Here is a 21,382-nt window from a genome sequence, read left to right on the forward strand (position 1 = left end):
TCAATGGAGCATATGTGGATGGTTCCACTGGAATATTTTCATGCTTTGTCACTGGCTCATATCCTTTCCCACTTAATAATAATAGCTACAATTTATATTGTGCTTTAAAGATGAGGAAACTGAGACAAAAGTGGGTAAATGACTTGCCCAAGGTGTCACAGCTAGTAAGTATCTGAGGTCATATTTGAACTCAGGTCTTCTGGATTCCAAGCTCAGAAACTCTATGCACTGTGCTCCGTAGCTGCCTCTTATACATCTGGTGATATTATTTACCCTCCCTTCTTTGGTACAAATCTTCCTTTACAATATAGTGCAGCCTTGTCACAGAGATTGTGCATCTCTTTATCTCCCTTAGGGTCACTCACCATTTTAATTCTTTGGAGACTGGCATCCTATGAATCACAGCCCTCACAGCATCCTTGAAAGAATTTTGACTCTGAAGAGATGGGCATTTGTTTCAGGATTAAACCTGGAGTCATTAAGAGTGAGGTGAAGTTTCCCCCAAGGCAATCCAGGCCATTTCCAAACTGCTATTCAATTCTTTTTGTTGTTGTTCAGTCATTTTAGTAGTGTTCTACTCTTTATGATTCCATTTGGGGTTTTCTTGGCAAAGATGTTGGAGTGGTTTGCCATTTCTTTCTCTAGCTCATTTACGGATGAAGAAACTGAGGCAAACAAGTTTAAGTGACTTACCCTAGGGTCAAATAACTAGTAAGAGTCTAAGGCCAGATTTGAACTTGGAGAGATGAGTCTTCCTGACTTCAGGCCTGGCATTCTGTCCACTGTGCAACCTAGCTATCCCCCAATTTTTATGCACATATATGTATATACACATGTATGTAGGTACACATATACACACATACACACATGTGTGTATGTATGTATATATGTATATAAAATCAGCATAGAATAGTGGTTAGTGAGTTACTCTTCCAGTTAGGAAGACCTATCTTCAAGTCTCATTTCTGATAATGTGACTGGGTAAATTATTGAACCTCTCAGTGCCTCAAGAATGCTCTAGGAAAATAAATTAGAGAGAAGGTGCTGATCTAGACTGTTAGAAATTTCTCTCTAGAGTTTCTGATACTGATGAAATCACAAATCTAGACCAACATGTACATATGTATATATTATATAGTATAAGTTTTGAGGGCAGAAACTACAGTTGAGGTCCTTTCCAGTTCTCAAATTCTGTGATTTCTGTCTTGGTATCCCCAGCACCTAGTCATAACGCCTAGCACATTATAGGTCCTTATTAAATGCCTGTTGAAAAATAGATATACCACAAAATCAAATAATTAAGCAATAGGGTTTAGTTGTAGCTTCTCCATCAATAAACTCCAGACTTTAGACAATCATTTCACTTCTTTTGGACTCAGTTTCCTTTTCTGTAAAATGAAAAACTTAGACTAGATGATCTCTGAGTTTTATTTCTGTTCTGTTGTTGTAACTATTATTATTACAGTGCCATTTATTGATTATCAACTATGTCCAAAGTAATGTGCTAGACAAGATAATTACAAAGATAAAAAAGGTTTCCTAGCCTCAAGGAATCTATGTACTCATAATCTCAGAAGCCAAGAAATGAGTTAATGACCATTACAGATAAGATGGCAAGGGAAGACGTTAATTGGGGGAAAAAATCTTTCCAGAAAGTTTCTCTTATAAAGGTCTCATTTCCAAGATATAGAAGAAATAGATTCAAATTTATAAGAATAAGAGCCATTACCCAACTAACAAATGGTCAATGGAGATGAGTGGGAAGTTCGCAAGGAAAGAAATCCACGCAATTATACCCATATTTTAAAAGTGTCCCAAATCCCTGCAAATAAAGACAGCCCCTAGGTTCTACCTCACACTGGGCAAAGTTGACAAAAAATGAACATGACAAATGTTGGTGAGACTAGAAGAAAACAGGTACATTGAGACACAGTTGGTAAAGCTGTGAATTGGTCTATCCATTCTGCAAAACAATTTGGAATTTTGACCCAAAATTTCCAAACCTCTTGCGTATTCTGTGACTTTGTGAAACCATTACTAGGTCTATATTTATTCAAAGATCAAAGAAAGCAGCAAAGGTAGAATGTGTTCTGGCAAAGAACTAGAAACTGAGGAAGTGTCCATCAGTTGGGGAATGGTTTAACAAATTATTCCATTAATGGAAAACTACTGTGCTATAAGAGATGATGAGAGGGTTTCAGAGAAGCTTGAGACTTATATGAACTGATACAGAGTGAAGTAAGAACCAGGAGAACAATTTAAACTGTAACGACCAGATTGTGCAAAAGGATTTTGAAAGACTTAAGAATTCTGGCCATCATACTGATCAATGGAGAACTGAAGATGAAGCATGAGTGGTGATGAACTGCTACACAGAAGGAAACAAACATTTCTGGGCCAATATGTTAATTTATGTGCTTGACTTTGCATATTTGTTACAAGGGTTTTGTTTTTCTTTTCAGTAGGAGGAGGCAGTAGAGGGAAAAACAAATGCTTGATAATTTAAAAGGAAGCAAATTAATTATGTAATGCTTACCTGGTTTAAAAAAAAGTTATTCTATAGTAATGTTTTTCATACCTTCATATACCCTGGTAATGAAAGACCGGAGTCTCATAGCCTCAGACTATAAGAGGGAATTTTAAAAAAGAACCACCACCAGAGGCAGCACTCAGTCAGGGGCCATGGACTTCAGCTCTGGTTCCCATTCCTACTAGGCTGTATGACTCTGGGCAAGTCATCTGACCTTTCTTTGGGTCTATTTTATCATCTGTAAAATGGGGATAGTAACACTTACATTCCATCTCAAGGATAAGCACTTGAAAATCAGAATAAACGTGATCCATTTCTGAGAGATTTACTACAAACATTGAGTTCTAGTTCTGATTTAATGAGATATAGGTCAAATCTCTCTGGGTCTCAGTTTCCTCATCTATAAAAGGTCTAGGTAATGCCAATGTCTTTTTCAACGGCAGGAGTTTATGATTCTGATGTGATTTTCAACTCCTGGAGTCTGTTTCTTAGCTTCCTCAAATTTTAAATATTTTGCTCAAAATGCTCAATTTTTTTAAAAAACTTCTTGGATTCTACTAGATTGTGAGCTTTTTGAGAGCAGGGCTATGCCTTTCTTTATCATTGTATCCCTCATAACTAGCATGTAGTAGGCGTTTAATAAAAGTTTGCTGAATTGAATTCTCAGTAGACATTAAAGGGAGCAATAAAGGAGAAGGGGAAAGAGATATACAAAAAAGCGTAAGCACTAAGGTTTTTAGCTCAAGTTGGTACCAAGAAAGACAATTGATTTATTATGAGAAATCTGTTATCATATAGTCTCAGTTCATTGTTACCTTTCTTTAGTGAGGGATGAATTCTAAAATTTTATCCTTTAATTGAACAGTGTGTATTAGTTTGCTAAGTTAGTTCCATATGATAATGAAGGTACAGAAGGTTGAGCTAAGAGATTTACCTTATAAAGCCCGATTCTCCAGTTGGACTGGCTACGTATATTATGACTCACAAAAGTGTTGCAAGGGGTCGAAAACTGATTTTAGGAATCTCCTTATCCTCTTCCTGCCTTGTCCCACCCCTACAACTGGGAAACCATGAATCTTGAGTAACTCATGACTTAAGGTTAAAATTCTCCAGCTGCTGTGTTTTGCTTAGTTTGAAATATATGTGTCCTTGAAAACCTTCCCTGAAGTAGCATGGTGCCTGTCACAGAGTAAGCACTAAATAAATGCTTGTTAACTGACATCTTAAAATTTGGCCCACATAATGCTTGGCTAAGGAGAGGGATTTTACAATTGGTGAAAATGTCTGCACTTTTCAATGGAACTGAAAGTCTGAGAAGAGACCCACGTGGCAACCTGGGAAGGAAAACAGTAAGACCACAAAAAATAGGACCTTGATTCACATTAAGGCTTTGTTAGAGAGTCCTGAGAAAATTAAGGTAGCAATGTTCCTCCTACCCTTGTCCTTCCCCATTTAACAAGTGGGGATGCCCCTTTTTTCCAGCTGCTATTTCAGCCCACCATTTGCACCCCCAAAGATCTTTTCATTACCTTTGCTGATTGTGTATCAGGGGCACCTTTGAGCTGTGGGTCAATTTACTAGTTGTCAGCAGCAGACTCCTGGACACATAAAAAGTACCGTTTGCCTTGCCTTTTTGCTGAGAGTTAAACCTGCCATATTTCACAATGCCTGAAGGTTACTGCATATATTTCCTTGTTCTGAGACTCCTCTTCTACCCCTTTTCTAATCAAATCTAGTATTTGAACAAGTTTGAGTTTAATTGAATAATAAATAAGAGGAAGTAAAAAAAAGAACTCAGGAAAAAAACCAGCCTCCAGGAATAAATGATTAATGTGTTGTCCTTCTCAGACAAAGATTCTGCCCCTGACTCACCAGCAGTTGGGTATTTTGCATTAAGCTGTTTCTCTACTGGTGGAGAATCTTTCCAAGTAGACGATTTCTGTGGCTGTAGCCCACAGGTCATTTTTTGAAATGTCATGCTCCAGTGAGGTTTGAGTTTTCCTTGAATTTATGGCCAGAATTTCTCCTTTGTTATTCCAGAAGCATTCTGTTTCTCTCTTCCTCATTGCTCTCACAGATTTTTGAATGATGAATGACTCCTGTCTTAAATCAGATCCAGCTTCCTTATTGTTCAGACTCTATAGAGCTGCTTTGGCGGGTGCTGGCTATCTGTCCAGACCTTCCTTTTCAATTTGCAAGGAATATTTTTTTTGACAGCCTTGCCTGAAAATAGCATGAAGTCTTACATGGCAATTTAGGCCACATCTTAGAAAGATGCTTATTTAAATTCCCATCTGCTCTTCTGGGATTAGGGATTTTGTGATGAGGAGGCTTTACTCCTGCTTTGAGCACTTTCCACTTGACTTTCTTAATTTGACTTTACCTTATTCATTCATTTATTCTTTTGTTTATAAAATCTTTCATTTTTGCTTTTTTTTATATTGCTGTCATTTCCAAATTACATTCTCTAGCCTTTTTTTGTCAAGTCAACAAGAATTAGGTACCTACTATGTGCCAAGTACTATTAGTAGGAGAAAAATAGAGATACTGATCATGTCTAATAGCATATGCACCATTTTGTGCCTGTAGTCTATCACCTCTCTAACTCTAGGTACTTGGCATTAAATTTACAAGCTGACTAAGACAACTTTAAAGATTCATTTTCAGATCTGAGAAGAATAGAATATGATTCTATTCTATTTTAACATAGAAGTTGCTTTAATGTTAACATTGTTTCACTTGTTCATTCAACCTTCAAGAGAGACTCTGAAATGTGTCAGTTGAAGTAAAAGTTTCATCAACTCATAAAAATTTTACATGCTTTTCCAACCATCATAGACATGATACATTTAATAGTAAGAATAACTTTGAGTTACACGGTATGAGAAGATTTGCAAAGCATTTTCTCACAATAGCGCTGTGAAGTACTAATGTATTATTTTCACCCCCATTTTATAGAAAACTGGGCAGCTAGGTGCCACAATAGTTAGAGTGCTAGGCCTGGAGTCAGAACAATTCATCTTCCTGAGTTCAAATCTGGCCTCAGACACTTACTAGCTGTGTGATCCCATGCAAGTTGCTTCACCCTATTTGACTCAGTTTCCTTATCTGTAAAATGACCTGGAGAAGGACACGACAAACCATTCCAGTATCTTTTCCAAGAGAACCCCTAATGAGGTCACAAAGAGTAGGACAAAACTGAAATGCCTGAACAACAGAAAACACCAAGATCCAGAGAGAATAAATGGTTTGCTTATGGATGGACAGTGTCAGAGCCATGATTCAAGCAGGTTTCCTCAAGTCCTCAGGTCATTTCACTCCAACCATGCTGTCTCCCTAGTAAGCATCAGTAGTACTAGTGTTCTTGTTTGTTCTGTTTCCATTAAAATGCTTCCCAGTAGGATTCTCTGTCTAATAGGAACTGCTGGGAAAGCTGGAAAGCGGTTTGGCAGAAATTAGATATAGACCAGCATCTGACACAGCTTCATATGGATACATAACTTAAATATGAAAAGTCATATTACAAAAAATAGAAGAAAAATAAAGAAGAGGAGGGCCTTTTACAACTATGATATGGGGGAAAGGGAAACTTCTATGCAACAAGGATAAGGAAGATAATAAAAAGATAAAATGTATAATTTCATTATATAAAATTTAATAACTTTTGCCCCCAAGTTCTTTGTATTCAATATCTTCTTTTAGAGTCTGATATTCAGAATATAAAGGGGATTGCCAGCCAAGAGCCATTCCCTAATAAATAAGTGGCTAATGGATATGAAGAAACAATTTTCAAAAGAAAAATGAAAAACTAACAATAACCATTTGAAATATTGCTGCAAATCACCAATAAGAACAAAGAAAATTAAAACAAATTTGAAATTTTATCTCACACTCATAAAATTGGCAAAGATGACAAAAAAATGGAGTGGTGTTAGATGGGATAAAGGAAGATAGGTAATCAGATGACCCTTTCCACCTGGATGGGGACCAGTGGGTGCTATGATCAGAGAAGCCCCACATTTCATGGGACCCCAGTCTGGCAGCTGGTTCACAGTGGATAGAGCACTGGACTTGGAGTTGGGAGGACCTCAGTTCAAATTTGCCTTCAGACACTAACTGGTTGTATGAACCTGGGCAAATCACTTGAGCTCTGCTTTCCTCAGTTTCCTCAACTAGAAAATGGGGATACTAACAGGACCTACATTGCAGGGTTGTTGTAAGGATCAAATGAGATAATAAAAATATGAGATAGTAAATGAGTAAAAATGAGTAAAACAATGAAATAGTAAAAAAAAACATGTATCACAGGGTCTGGCACATAGTAGGTGAAAGATAAATACTTAATCTCTTTCCTTCCCTTCCTTCCTCAGTCCAGCAGATCAGGGGACTTATCTGATACCCTTGTTGGTAGAGTATGAATTGATTCAAACTTTCTGTAAAATAATTTGTAATTGTGTGGAAAAAAAATCATTGAACTGTTTATGCCCTTTGAATCAGTGATTTTAGTACTGGGCAAGGAAGCTGAAGAGAGAAAAGCTCAACTTATATCAAAATATTTATAACAGCATTTTTGTGGTAGCAAAAAAATTAGAAGCAGAGTGGTTTTATCAATAGACAAATGGCTAAACATGTGACCTATGAATCAAGTGGAATATTTTTATGCCGTAAGAAATGATGAATATGAGGAACTTGGAAAACCATCAGAATTATATTGACTAATATAGAGCTAAAAAAGCAGAAAATTATATGTATATGTATATGTACATATATATACCTACATATATACATGTATAAATATATGTGTATGTATACTAGATACTATTATATATAAATGTTATATGTTATTTATATATATGTATGTGTGTAGATGGATGGATGGATAGATGGATGGATAGATAGATAGATAGTAACACATGTAACATAAAACAACCAAAACCAGCCACTAAATGACAGTTAAACCTTGATGAATTATAAAGGTTGCTACTGTTCCAGGAGAGCACTTCCCTATTCTCAGTAGAGAGGTAGGAATCTTAAGATATGGAGTGGAGTGCAGTAGAAGAGGTCACTGTGTCAGTGATTTTTTTTGGGAAGGTTTAATGAGGTTGAGACTTAGGAGAAAGTAACTGGTATAAAAATAAAAGGCATCAATACAACTAACAATTAAAAAAATGACAAACCTGAATCCTTTTCTTTTTTTTAAAGAGTCTTGCTTCTTTAAAACAAAAGTAGAGTGATGATGTATTTGTATTAAGGGGAAAAAACCTTTCTAAGTAATTTCTTTTTTGGCTTAAAAGTTTGTTTTAGGTTCTCAATTAGAGGCCCATGAAAAATTTTGTGTCTATGATACTGGTATTTTAAGGCTTTCATCAAGCAGCCATTGAAAAACTATTAAGAAGCAAAGTGTTCATTTCTAATGACCGCAATTTGCATCTTTCAACATCCTACTTGGCGTGAATGTTCTCTAAGACTATGCCAGCTGAGTACAAGCTGTTGGCTCATTCGAAGCTGGAAAGTCGTTGACTCTGGACATTGGTGTGAGTTTGTTGCTCTGTAATCAGAAAGACTAGCCTAGCTGAATACAAAAAAGGCTAAATCATCAAAAGATGGGGCATTAGGTGACAATTTTTTAACCATAGCAAATCTTAAAATTATCCAAAAATGGAATTCATTGTCCTTTCCATCCCTCCAGACCCAAGCTTTTTTTTTTTTCAAACCTCCTTATTTCAGGTAATGGTGTCAACATTCTATTAACCCAGATTTATAATTTGAAGTCATCTTTGGCTCCTTCATTGCTTTACCCTCGTCCAATCACATTTATCTTATCTCCATAATACCTCTTCTATCATCAAGTTATTTCCACTTGCAGAACCACTACCCTAATTTGGCTCCTTATCTCCAATGGCCAATAGCCTCCAAATTGATCTTCCTTAATGCCAGTGTCTCCCCCCTCCAAAACATCCTTCATCTAGTAGCCAAAATAATATAAGGTATACCCTCACTAAAAATTAGTTTAAAACTTCCAAAATCTGACTCTCATTTAATGTTCCAACCTTATTATATTACCACATTTCAGGAAATATATGTTCCTGTCAAACTAGACTACTTGCCACCTCCAGACCCAGTATCCCCTGCCTTATAAAATTGTACAAACCAGCTCCCATGTCTGAAATGTGTCTTCATTTCTGCCTCTTAGAATCCTTGACGTCGTTCAAAGCCTCATCTCAGATGCCTACTCCTTTGTGAAGCCTTTTCTGATACACACCCCTGTGTTATTTGTTTCTCAACTTACTTTGCCGTATACTTATTTGTATGCCTATTTTACCTGCCCAGCATAATATTAGCTCCCTGAGGACATTTTCGACCTTTTAATTCTAGTTCCTAGCACAATGACTAGTACATGAGTACTTAATAAATTCTTGTTGAATTAAATTGAATGGAATCTACCAAAGGATGAAAGGCCTGAGAACTGCATGGAATCTGAAGATAGAATGATTCAGGCAAGTTAAGAGCCAGGAAGCCAGTGCCACTGGATCACAAAGTGTGTGGAAAGGAGTAAGGAGTAAGAAGACTGGAAAGGTAGGGAGCTGCCAGCATATGAAGGGCTTTAATAAATGACACTATTTCGAAGGAATACAGTCAATAAAGATGTCATTGTCTGATATTGTTGCAGTCACTCCATAGCCAGCAAATTTTGATCAGTACAGAAAGAGTACAAATGCTGAGGACTGCTGAGCAAGAGAGAAAATGAATCGTAAAGAAATGGAATGATCCCTTAAAAAAAAAATCAATGGGGTGAAAAGCTGTCTGCCTCTTGGAAATAAATTAGACAAAGAGAAAGGATGCCAGAGTCACATTCCTTCCCACAGCCATCTGTGCTCTCAACCCCCTGAACTGATTTGTACCTGATATAAACCAAGATTTCTGATCATGATTCTAGTTTTCCAGTACCTCAAAGGGCTGCTCTCACTTTTCTGGATGTTTAAAAATGACTCACATATATATAGCTCTTCGAGATCTACAAAGTACTTTCCTCACCTTGGGAAATACATATGGTTTTATTATTCCCATTATAAAGCTGGGGAAAATAAATCCCTGAGATTAAGTGACTTGCCCATGGCCATGCAGGTGATCAAAATCAGAACTGGCTTGGAACATGGAGAGGTTTGCTCAGGGGGCAAATGTAAGGTGGGTATGCTTCCTTCTAGTGGCAATCTTTGGCATATCGGTCACACTCCCTCATCCCCAGAGTTCTTTTGCCATGGTCTCCTTTTCCTGGTCTGACTGTCTCTCCCACTTACTTTCTTGTATACGCTCCCTTCCCTCCTCTGACACTCTAGTACAGGCTCTCATCACCTCAGCCTTGGTTACCTCAATAGTCTGCTGGTGGTTCAGCTAGGATATGGAGTTGGGAAAGGGTGGATAGGGGAGAGACTTGATGATGAGAGATGAGTAAAGGAGCTATCTCAATAGTACAGGCAAGGTGTTATGGGATAGTGAAGGTCAAAGGCTGGACTTCCTTCTCATTAATAAAATTTTGTCAGTGCTGGATAGGTATAAGAGATGTTTAATAATACTTATTGATTGACTGGTATTCAATCTGACTGACTACATTCATTCAGAAGGTAATGGGTAAGATATATATTTAGATTGCCAAAGGGGAAAGAGAGAAATCAGCTCAAGTTTTCTATGTGGGAAATGCAGGAGAAGGACCTGTCTACATGTAAATAACTCAGATTTTCCTAAAAAAGCAGTTTAAGTATGACTTACTAGGCTCAGTACTTCAGCATCTCAAGGTCAAATATAAAGTTTTTTTTGGCTTATAAAACTCTTCATAACCTGACAAATTTCTGTGTTTTTCATCTTCTTACGTCTTTCTCCCCATCAAGTACTCATCAATCCAGTAACTCTGGCCTCCTTGCTCTGTCTCTCACATGTCAATCCATCTTTTGACTCTGGGCATTTTCTCTAGCTATTCCCCATGCCTGGAAATCTCTCCTTCCTCGTCTCTACCTCCCTGCTTCCTTCAAGTCTCAGCTAAAGTTCCATTTTCTGAAAGAAGCCTTTCTCAGTCCTCTTTAATCATGGTGCCTTCCCTCTGAAATTATCTCCAATTTATTCTGAACATAGCTTGTTTGTACATAGTCATTTGCATGTTGTTTTCCGCATTAGGCTGTGAGCTCATCAAGAGCAGGGACTGGGTTCCCCTCCTCCTTTCTTTGTATTGTCCTCATTTAGCACAGTACTGGCACATAGTAGGTACTTAATAAATGTATATTGACTTCTTTCTTTACAGTTGGGGAAGTAGCAGCATGATGTTAGGAGTATTGTTTCAACTTTGAAAGATTTAATAACTCTCTCAACCAATCTTGAATCTAGAGGATCAATGATAAAGCATCCTACCTCCTGATAGAGAGGTAATGGACTCAGGGTACAAAATGACACATACTTTTTGGACATGATCAATATAGGAATTTGTTTTGCCTTACTATACATATTTTCTACAAGGATTTTATTTTTTCTTCAGTGTGGGGAGAGGTAGGTTTATATGTTCAAGTACAATTGGGAAACTATTTTTCTCTAGTTTTACTCTGTCACATTTACTTCACTGATAAACAGAGTTCTTCAGATAGTTTCCGATCACAAGGCTTCCATTCTGCAGTACTGATTTCACTTATTAGCAAACTTAAGTCTGGGTGCAGGGGTTATGGTGGCTCACAACTTTACTCTTGAAGCATAGAGATACAATACAGTTTAATGAGTAGATTGGAGTAAGAAAACTCTGTGGGTTCAATTCTTATTTTTTTAAAAATTATTTTAAAAATTCAATTTTATTTTAAATTCCAAATTCTGTCCCTCCCTCCTCCCCCTATCCTACCCATTGAGAAGACTCCCCCCCAAACCCCCCAAAAGCCCCCAAATCCAAACCCATTGCAAATATGCATAGTCATGCAAAACAAGTTCCTGCACTAGCCATGAGGAAGGAAGGAAGGAAGGAAGGAAGGAAGGAAGGAAGGAAATGAAGGAGGGAGGGAGGAAGGAAGGAAGGAAGGAAGGAAGGAAGGAAGGGAGGAAAGAAGGAAGGGAGGAAGGGAGTGAAGAAGGATGTAGGAAGGATAGAAGGAGGGAGAGAAGAAAAAAGAAAGGAGGAAGAAGGGAGGAGAGAAAGATAGGAAGAAAGAAAGAAGGAAGGAAAAAAGGAAAGAAAAAGATAAAAGAGATGAGAAGAGAAATGATGATTCAACTTGCACTTTGAGTGCATCAGCTATCAGGAGGTAAAATAGCATATTTCATCATGAATCCACTGGAATTGTGGTTGGTTATTTTATTAATCAGAGTTTCTAAGTCTTTCAAAGTTAATTATCTTTACAATATTGTTATTATTATATAATTTGTTTCCCTGGTTCTGCTGACTTCACTTTGCATCAGTTCATATAAGTCTCAGGTTTCTCTGAAACCTTCCCTCTCATTATTTCTTATAGCACACTAGTATTTCATCACTTTCAAATACCATAACTTGTTCAGATATTCCCCAATTGATGGGTTTGTCCTCAGTTTCCAATGCTTTACTACCACAAAAAAAGAGCTGCTATAAATATTTTTGTACCTACGGTCTTTTATCTCTTTCTTTAATCTAGGGGAGCCAAAAGTCTTCTGACCTCTCACCTCCTATCTTCTATCTTTTGGTGGGTGCAGGGTGTCCCTTGAAGGAAGGTGACAGGGGGCTGAGCATCTTCCAACTGCTCCAAAACAAGGTAACATTCACCTCCAACTGCCAGTCCAATCTCCCAACAGAGATATGGAGAATCTCTCATGCAGAGGAGCAACCTTACCTTTGATCTCAGGTTTTCCATCTCCGGCTGTGCCTAACCATGGAGGGAAGAGGAAAAGAAAAGTTAGTGGGGAATGAGAATTTGCTGTGTGGGTACAACATCCATCTCCCTTTGGGCACTTTTCCTGTTTAATCTCCACCCTTCAAAGGGAAGAGGAGTGGTGAAGCAGGGCCTCCCATCTGACCACCTGATCATCTGACCTTGTGCCTTCCCTCTCTTATTATACTTGCCTTCAGTGTGATCTCCAACTCTACTGGGAAGAGGAGAGGTACCCTCTACTCAATAATGAACATTCTCATGCCTGGTCATCCCAGTGATTCTGAACCCCTGAAGGTCATAATTCAAACCCCATTCCTTATCCCTTGGCCACCCGATTCCTTATTCCCATCCCATTCAACCCTCCTACCCCAAAGTTTCAACCAAACGCCATCTAGCTCTTCCATATCAACTCTTCCTCAAGTACTCTAACCATTCAACTTACTCACTTCCTCAGAGCTACTCCTCCACCCCATCTCAGTCACACACAAAGATGGTTATAGTCTTCATTTTGTTAAGACCTACAAATGTACCACCTCCATACTCAAGAATTCTGAAATCCCCTTAACCAATCATAAACAACTTATTTTTTACCTCTTCCTCTGCCTTCTCTAACAAAACCTTATTCTTCATACACACTATGGCCTCCAATTCTTTAACCCCTCAATTATCTCCCAAGCCATCTCTCTTGTACCAGCCACTCTCTCCTCTTTTTCCTATCTTGATCCATTGGTGAGTCAATTCAACTCAACTGTTCTCTCTCAAATCTCAAGCTCCCTTTTCATATCTCTGATTATACTTATTCAAGCCTCAACCATGGATTTTTCTCACCACTTGTGCTGCTGAATGAAGGTGGAGAAAATCATGCAATCATTCTGATATTGTTTGGTTGGGGGAGGTAGCATACTTTACACATAATACCTCACACTCTTGCTCTAGAGATCAAGAAAACTTTTTTTAATTTGGTACCTATTAAGCTTCAGAATACCCTTGAAAACTTATCTTTACTAGAAAGTCACAACATTATACATATAGACAAATTCATGTTATATACAACCTAAACTGGGCCCTCACTGTTGCTAGGTAATCCCATGCCTCCCATTTCAACTCATTATCCCAGTCTCCACAGTGATTCTTCTAAACCTTTTCATCCATCCTCAGTCCTCCCATGGTTCTCCCTCCCCCAACTCTCTGAGCTGAAAACCTCACCTCATATTTTGTATTAAAGAAATTGAGGCCATTTGCCATCAGCTCCCTCTTCTTCCATTTTCCTCCTGTCAAACTACTCATATGCCTTCTGCCACTATCTCCTCCTACCACATGATGAGGTGGCTTTAACTACCTTTTCAAGTATCCTGTCTCCTCATCCTGTCTCCTCCCAACAGAATTCCCCCTTTGTCATTCCTTACTCTATCACTCATTTTAAATCTTTCCCTGTCTACTGATTCATTCCCTACTGCCCATGTCTCCTATTTCCAAAAAAACCCCCAAAACAAAAAAACCTCACTTGATCTTTTCATCTCCACTATCTTCCTCTATCTCTCCTGCCCTTTATAGCTAAACTCCTCGAAAAGGGTATCTATAATATGTGCCTCCACTTTCTTTCCTTTTATTCTCTTCTTAGCCCCTTATAATCCACTTCCCGATCTCATCATTTCACCAACACTGCTCTCTCCAGTTACCAATGATCTCTTAGTTGATAAATCCAGTGGTCTTTTCTTTATCCTCATTCTCCTTGACCTTTCTGCAGCCTTTGATGCTGTCAATCACATTCTCTAGGAGATTCTTTCCTCTCTAGGTTTTCAGGATATCACTTTTAGCTACTCTCCTACTGTCTGACCACTCCTTCTTGGTCTCCTTTGTTAGATCCTCATCCAGAGCATGCCCTCTAACTGGGCCCATTTTTCTTTTCCTTCTATATTACTTCACTTATTGATTTCATCAGATCCCACAGATTTAATTATCATCTTTATGCTGATGACTCTCAAATCTACCTTTCCCGTTCCAATTTCTCTGCAGAGCTCCAATCTTACATCTCCAATTGTCTTTCAGACATCTCAAACTTGATGTTACAACATATGAAAAGTTTGAGAGACTTAGTTTCTGGGTAATTAACCATTTTATTAATTATGGCTAGCAAACAATTAATAAAAGGATGGTCATTTGGCTTTCTTTTGTAAACCAAAGACCCCTCCTAAACGTCTGTTGATGCTTATATACCCTTGGAAGAGTGGGTATTCCTGACAGGCAGCAATCAACTCTGATTGGCTAACAATTGATATGAATATTATAAGAGGGAGGACTACTCTAATGAGGGGCTGGGTGATGTGACTTTGATTATGTCACTCTTACTCTTACTGATGAGGTTTAGACTGTGGGAGCCTCTTTGAACTCCCCTTGAATCTTCCCACGAGGTGAGGAGTTTGCCCGAGGCCATAAGCCTTTCATTATTGCTAGGCCCAAATCTCTAGGCTAGGTTGCTCTTAACCTAGCCTAGCCCTCCATTGTCTGGCTAGTTTCCACCCTTGATCCTATCAAAGTGTCTATGCCCAAATTTGTTACCCTTAAACTAGCCTAGCCCTACATTGTCTGTTATTTCCAGGTAGCCTTCAGCTACTTCCCACCCTTAATCTCATTCTCTTGGTTCCTAGAACCTGACCTCATCCCAGTCCCATCAAGCTCCTCCTCAAGACCCTCCCTAAACCCCTCCTCGCATCACCCCAGGATCACCGAAGATCCCTCCTACAATCTTTGTATATAAGTTTCATCTTGCCTCCATGAAGGCACTCTAGCCTACTTGTGAAAACGAGCATCACAAAGTGTGAGATTTCTTAGGGCAACCCAATATGGCGAACCTGTTATAAGCTTTGTTTCTCTTTGGCTGTGAGAAGGCTTGAGTCGAATTCATTCGAGCAGGACCTGGTGTATTGGTATTTTGGGGCCTTGACCACTCCTAAAAACATATAGTTCCCCTGACCTCTTCATAATGGTTCCCTGACCTCTTCATTACTGCCAGATTATCCCCAGACTTGGGCAATCTAGACAAAGAATCTATTCCCTGCCCCCTCCGCAACCCCCACCCCAAGCCCCAGTGGAACACAATGGTCCAGAATTCACCTAGATAAGATTCTTTTTACTGTTTAATCTTTATTCTGGAGAATAAAGCTTCCCCAGTTGTTGAGGAAAATGTTAAATCCAATCTTATCATCAGCCCTATTATTCTACTGATTTGATCTAGTAGAGAATAAGGAGACAGGAAGGTTAAAAAAAAGCAACAAACAAACCTGCATCCCCTGCTAGTAATTGGTTATTAATGTAAGAGAGAAATAATAATTTCTCTCAATGTCCAGTAGATGATTTAAATTAAACATGTTCAAAACTGACCTTTCATCTTAAACCCATTCCCCTTCACCTTCCCTATTATTTCTCCTGTTACTGTGGAAGGCACCACTATCCTCCCAGTCCCTTGGGCTTGCAACTTAGTTGTTATCCTCTACTCATCTCTCATTTTCCATATCCAATATGTTGCTGCAGCCTGTTGATTTCACCTTGCAACATCTCTCTAATGTACCACCTTCTGTCCTCTGACATTGCCCCCACTCTAGTACAGAACCCCATCATCTTATGCCTGAAGCACTGCAATAGCTTGCTGGTGAAACTGCCTGCCTCAAGTTCCAGCTCTACCCTCTCTACCCCTTCTCCCACAATTCATCCTTCATTCAGCCACTAAAGTGATTTTCCTAAAGTACAGGTCTGACCATCTCTCCCCCCCACGCCCCAATAAACTTTAGAGACTTCCTATTGTCTCCAGAATAAAATACAAAATTCTCTATTTGACATTCAAAACCCTTTATAACCTAACCCCCTCCTCCATTTCTAGGCTTACTCCCTAACAACGTCCCCTTGGATCCAATAATATTGGCCTCCGGGCTATTCCACAAACAAGACACTCCATCTCCTTCCACTGGAATCCTTTCCCAACCCCTCTTAATTCCAGTGCCTTCTCTTTGTTAATTATCTCCTATTTATCCTGTATGTAGCTTGCTTTGAATGATTTTTTTTTTTGCATGTTGTTTCCCCTATTAGATTGTAATTGTAATTTGTCCTTAAGGACGAGGAGTGTCTTTTGCCTCTTCTTATATTCCTAGTGCTTAGCACAGTGTCTGTGCTAATGTTTATTGATCACTTGATATAAATTATAGACAGCTAGATGGTCCCAGGATCAAATTCACAATGCTGTTTGACATTCAAAGCCCTTTATAACTTATCCCCCTCTACCTTTCCGGTATTCTCTTTAATCCAGTGACACTGGTGTTGTGACTGTTCCAGGAAAAGAAACACCATCTCTCAGCTCTGTGCATTTTCTCTGACTGTCCCCACATCTGAATGCTCTCTCTCTCATCTTTTCCTACTGGTTTTCCTGGGTTAAGTCCTAACTAAAATCCCATCTTTTATTGATTTTAATCCTGGTGCCTTCACTGTTAATTATTTCATATTTATCCTGTATATAGCTTGTTTGTATATATGTTTTGTTGTTGTCTCCTTTATTAAATCACAAGCTCCCCAAGGGTAGAGATGCCCTAGCACTTAACAGTGCCTGGCACAGGGTAGGCACTTAATAAATGTTTATTGATTTATCTATTAATCTCTTTGGGTTTTAAACTTATTATCAGTATTGCTGGGTCAAAGGGCATACACAATTTAATAGCTTTGGGGGCATAGTTCCAAATTTCTTTTCATAATGGTTGGACCAATTCACAGTTCCACTAATAGTGAATTAAAACACTTGTTTTCTCATAGCCCTTGCAGCATTTGTCATTTTCCTTTGGTGTCAACTTTACCAATCTGACGGATGAGAGGTGATACCAAATAGTTGCTTTAATTTGCATTTCTCTAATTATTAGTGATCGAGAGCCATTTTTTCATATGGCTATTGATAGCTTGGATTTCTGTCTCTGAAAAGTACCTATTCGTATTCTTTGACTATTAACAATTGGGGAATGACTCTTATTCTTGTAAATTTCACTCAGTTTGCTATATATTTTAGAAATGAGATCTTTATTGGAGAAATCTGCTGCAAAGAACTTTTTTCACAATTTTCTGCATCTCTTCTAATTTTTACTTGTGTTGGTTGTCAATGCAAAAAGTTATTAATTTTGTGTAATAAAAATTGTCTGTTTTACTCCTCTCAATTTTTTGTTTGGTCATGAACTCTACCCCTAGTCCAAGATCTGGCAGTTAATTTTGTCCACATTAGTCTAATTTGTCTATGTCACTTTGGGTCTAAATCATATACTCATTTCAATATTATCTTGGTACATGGTATGAGATGTTGGTTTGTGTCCAGTTTCTGTCAGACTGTTTTCCAGTTTTCTCATGTTTTTGTCAAATTATAAGTTCTTGCCCCAATAGCTAAGAGCTTTGGGTTTACAAAAAACTTGGTAATTTTGCTCATTTGCTTTTATGTTACCTATTTAATCTATTCCACTGATCAGTCTATTTCCTGCCCAGTACCAAATTGTTTTGACAATTTTAGTTTTGTGGTATAGTTTGAGATCAGGCATAACTAGGCTCCCTTCATTCCCATTTAAAAAAATAATTCCCTTGATATTCTTGATCTTTTGTTTTCCTGAATTAAAACAATTTTTTTTAGATCCAAAAAGTAATCTTTCGGTAATTAAACTCTACTTATTAGTTTTGTGACCATGGGCAAGTCACCTAACCTCTCTAAGGCTGTTTTCTCACCCACAAAATGGGACTTTTAACATCTGTATTGTGAGGTATAATTAAAAAAATGTGAATTATTGAATATTTAAGGCATTATCTTTTTTCATCTATTTACCTTCTCTCCTATTCATAGATGCCCCAAAAGTATTAAGTTATTTGATAAATGACTATTTGCTCTTTAATTTTAGTTTGAGTGCACCACTTCCACATATTGGTTTGCATATGCACATAATTAAGTACCTTATTTTGTTTATGAATAAATTAAAAAGGGTTAATGTATAATTTATTATGCATACATTAATGTAGAAGAAACTTGCTTTAAATGCAGAGACTTACTTTCTTTAAGCTTAAAATGTGTTATTTTATTTTTCTATCACCTGTACTTCTGAATATATTATTCACTTTTTCTCTATCCAGGATGGAGTTGTGTGTATGGAGTATTAAGGGAGGACTAGCACCTTTTCAGGGCTGCTTATCCACCTTGGTGCCCACCTCTCACTTACGACTCCAAGAAGGTATAGCATGCACAGAGGCCACACCATGGTAAAAAACCATCTAGGCAGATGGGTTAAACCAGGTTGAAGGTAACTGATGGGCCTCAAATCCATCGGTGAATTAGGGGTATCCACCTCAAGCATGTGAAGACTTTCCCAAGCAGAATGGTTGGATGAGAACAGTTTGTTCCAATGACCACAAAGGTGGCTGGAGCAGGTGACGTGAAGTGTTTAGAACTTGGTCAGACACCAAAGATGCCAAGGTCATCCACTGCATCCCAGGCCATCATCAGTCATCCTGACTTTTGTCTTGCCACTGGACTTCAATGACTCTGGGAGAGTGAGGCTGTTGACTTTGTGCACCTCTGCTTCACTTAAATGCAAGTCAGGAGCAAGTCAAGACATCAACCCACAATATCATTGGTCCTCTTCAAAAATGAAGGACAAGCAACTCAGTATTACAAGAATAAATAAGAAAGATGAAAAAGAAAAAAGCAGTTCAGTAAACTGAATCAACAGAGTATACAGTGTTCCACTTATTTTCACCAACCTCTTAAAACACTTTTCAGGGATATTTGTTGTCCTTTTCACTTACATTGTTGTAGCCATTGTCAATAGTTTTCCTGGTTTTGATTACTTCACTCTGCATTAGTTCATATTATTCTTCCAATGCTTAATTCTTCATTGTCATAATTTCTTGTGACACAGTAATATTCCATTATGTTTATATACCATGATTTGTTTAGCTATTCCCCAATACTTTATTAACCAATTCTTTGATACCACAAAAAGTGGTGTTATGACTATTCTAATGAACCTGAGACCTATTTTTGACCTCCTTGGGATATTATATGCCTAGCACTGTGGGATCTCTAGGTTAAATAGTTTGGCTTTTTTGGTCACTTTTTTAAAAATAATTACAAATTGCTTTTCAGAATGGCTGGACCAACTTAGAGCTCTACCAGTAGTGTATCCATATTTTTTGTAGTCCAACATGGACCATTTTCATCTTTTATCAGGGTTTTGATTTGCATTTCTATTATTAATTCGGAGCTATTCTTCATATGGCTCTCAATATTTTGCAATCCTTCCTTTGAGAACTGTTTGTTCTCATCTTTTGACCAATAGCCCACTGGGGACATGGCTTTTAATTTTATTTTTATAAATTTTGTTTCCTAAGTGTCCTTGTTATTAAAACCTTATCTGAGGCAAAAATCCCCTTCCCCCCAAATCAACACCTTTTTTTTCTTCATTGTACCAATGTTGATTTTTGTTCAGTTATATTTTTTGGGGGGAAATTTCACTCCTCTCAATGAGTTAGGGATAACCTCTTTCACATTTAAAAAAGATGATCCTCTTACCCCAAAACTGCTTTCCCTTTTCATAATAATTGATGCCAATATACAGTCATCTTCACAGGGAAACCCTGCAATGCAGAATTATGGTTCAGTGATTTATTCTGCCAGAAGAATGGTGCAATACAATTAGTCTTTCATTTTCTTTCTCATGTCAAAGATATGTTTTTCTCAATATATGAATAATATTTTTTAAATAGCAGGATAAAAATAGTAGTATACATTATCAATTACGTATATGAAAAAAGGAAGTTCTTCAGTTATGTAGTGAGAATAAGAATCAACAGATAGTTTGAGTTTTATGCTGATGTTATCCATGAGGAAGAGGAGAAGGATGTTCTTGTTGTTGCTATCTTCCTTCTCTTCCTCCTTCTCTATTCTGTCTCCTAGCATATGGGGTAGATTATCTATGGGGAATTTATGGAAAGACCTAGACAAGAATTAAGGGCTGACATTTGCATTGGTGGCTGGTATGTGCACTCATATTGGTGAAATCTGGGTTGGAAAGCCTTAACAAATACTAACATGCTTTCATTGAAGCAAAATTAAATTCTAAGTTGTATTGATATCCCAAAACAACAAATCAACATTCATACAAAAGCACAGGTATGCTAAGACAGTGTTTAGTGGTTACTGCCATCAAGGCACTATGAACCCTTGCCTTTTCAAGAAGCAAGGAAAGGAGATCACAAAAGTAAATTTATAAATTTAAAAGAACAGAAAAACTGAATACCCAGAGGCCTGGGGTGGTGGTGGGGGTGGGGAATAGGGTGATGGGAAGGGATGGGGAGAGTCAGGATTAAAGTTCTTGCTCTGGATGACTGGGGCATGGATGGGGGTGGGGGAAGATTTTTAGAGTACAAAACAAGCATAATAAATTACTATCGATTTTAGAATAATTTAAAATTAGTGCTTAGTACCTATTGAGCCGTAAGCTATAAATGTAAAAACAATGCCTATTATTGTGGTGTTAATTTATAACGTTTAATAACAGATCTGAGACATGGTAAGATGAGGATTTGTTTATTTTTGCATAGCCCACAGTATATAGCAAAATACCCTCTATCATTTTCCACAAGAGCACATTTGTCTTTGTTGATTTTCTAACCTTGCTTCTCCCACTGAATTATAAAATAGGAATATAATTGTTAATTTTTGTTCGATGTCTTTGTGAAATACACTCAGCAATCCACACAATATTTCTCATCTCTTGTTCCTTCAGTTTTATGTAAGCATAAAACACTCCATAGTGGAACTGCCTGTTGAAGGTCAGTACATTCAGTTTTACCTGGGCGAGGGAAAGAAGAATAAAGAACATCAACCCTTATGGGGAAAACTTTACATTCGCAACATACTAAGAGATCAATTGGACACAAAATATACATATTTGTTAGCCATGTACATTTAAAT

General features: G+C 37.8%; 1 protein-coding gene and 1 pseudogene across 1 annotated transcript in view; both read right to left on the bottom strand.

Annotated features, from left to right (window-relative positions):
• The window catches only part of LOC118835151, a 75,610-nt pseudogene extending 71,117 nt beyond the window's left edge, over positions 1-4,493 (bottom strand).
• Positions 4,494-20,990: 16,497 nt separating this feature from the next.
• The window catches only part of ATP6V0D2 (ATPase H+ transporting V0 subunit d2), a 32,280-nt gene continuing 31,888 nt past the window's right edge, over positions 20,991-21,382 (bottom strand). Inside the window, exon 8 of the mRNA XM_036738942.1 lies at positions 20,991-21,260. Within this exon, the coding sequence (XP_036594837.1) occupies positions 21,099-21,260 (162 nt within the window). The 3' untranslated portion in view covers positions 20,991-21,098. The remainder of the gene's footprint in view (positions 21,261-21,382) is intronic.

This window comes from Trichosurus vulpecula, chromosome 1 (assembly GCF_011100635.1).
Source record: "Trichosurus vulpecula isolate mTriVul1 chromosome 1, mTriVul1.pri, whole genome shotgun sequence".
In the NCBI taxonomy this organism is placed as follows: domain Eukaryota; kingdom Metazoa; phylum Chordata; class Mammalia; order Diprotodontia; family Phalangeridae; genus Trichosurus; species Trichosurus vulpecula.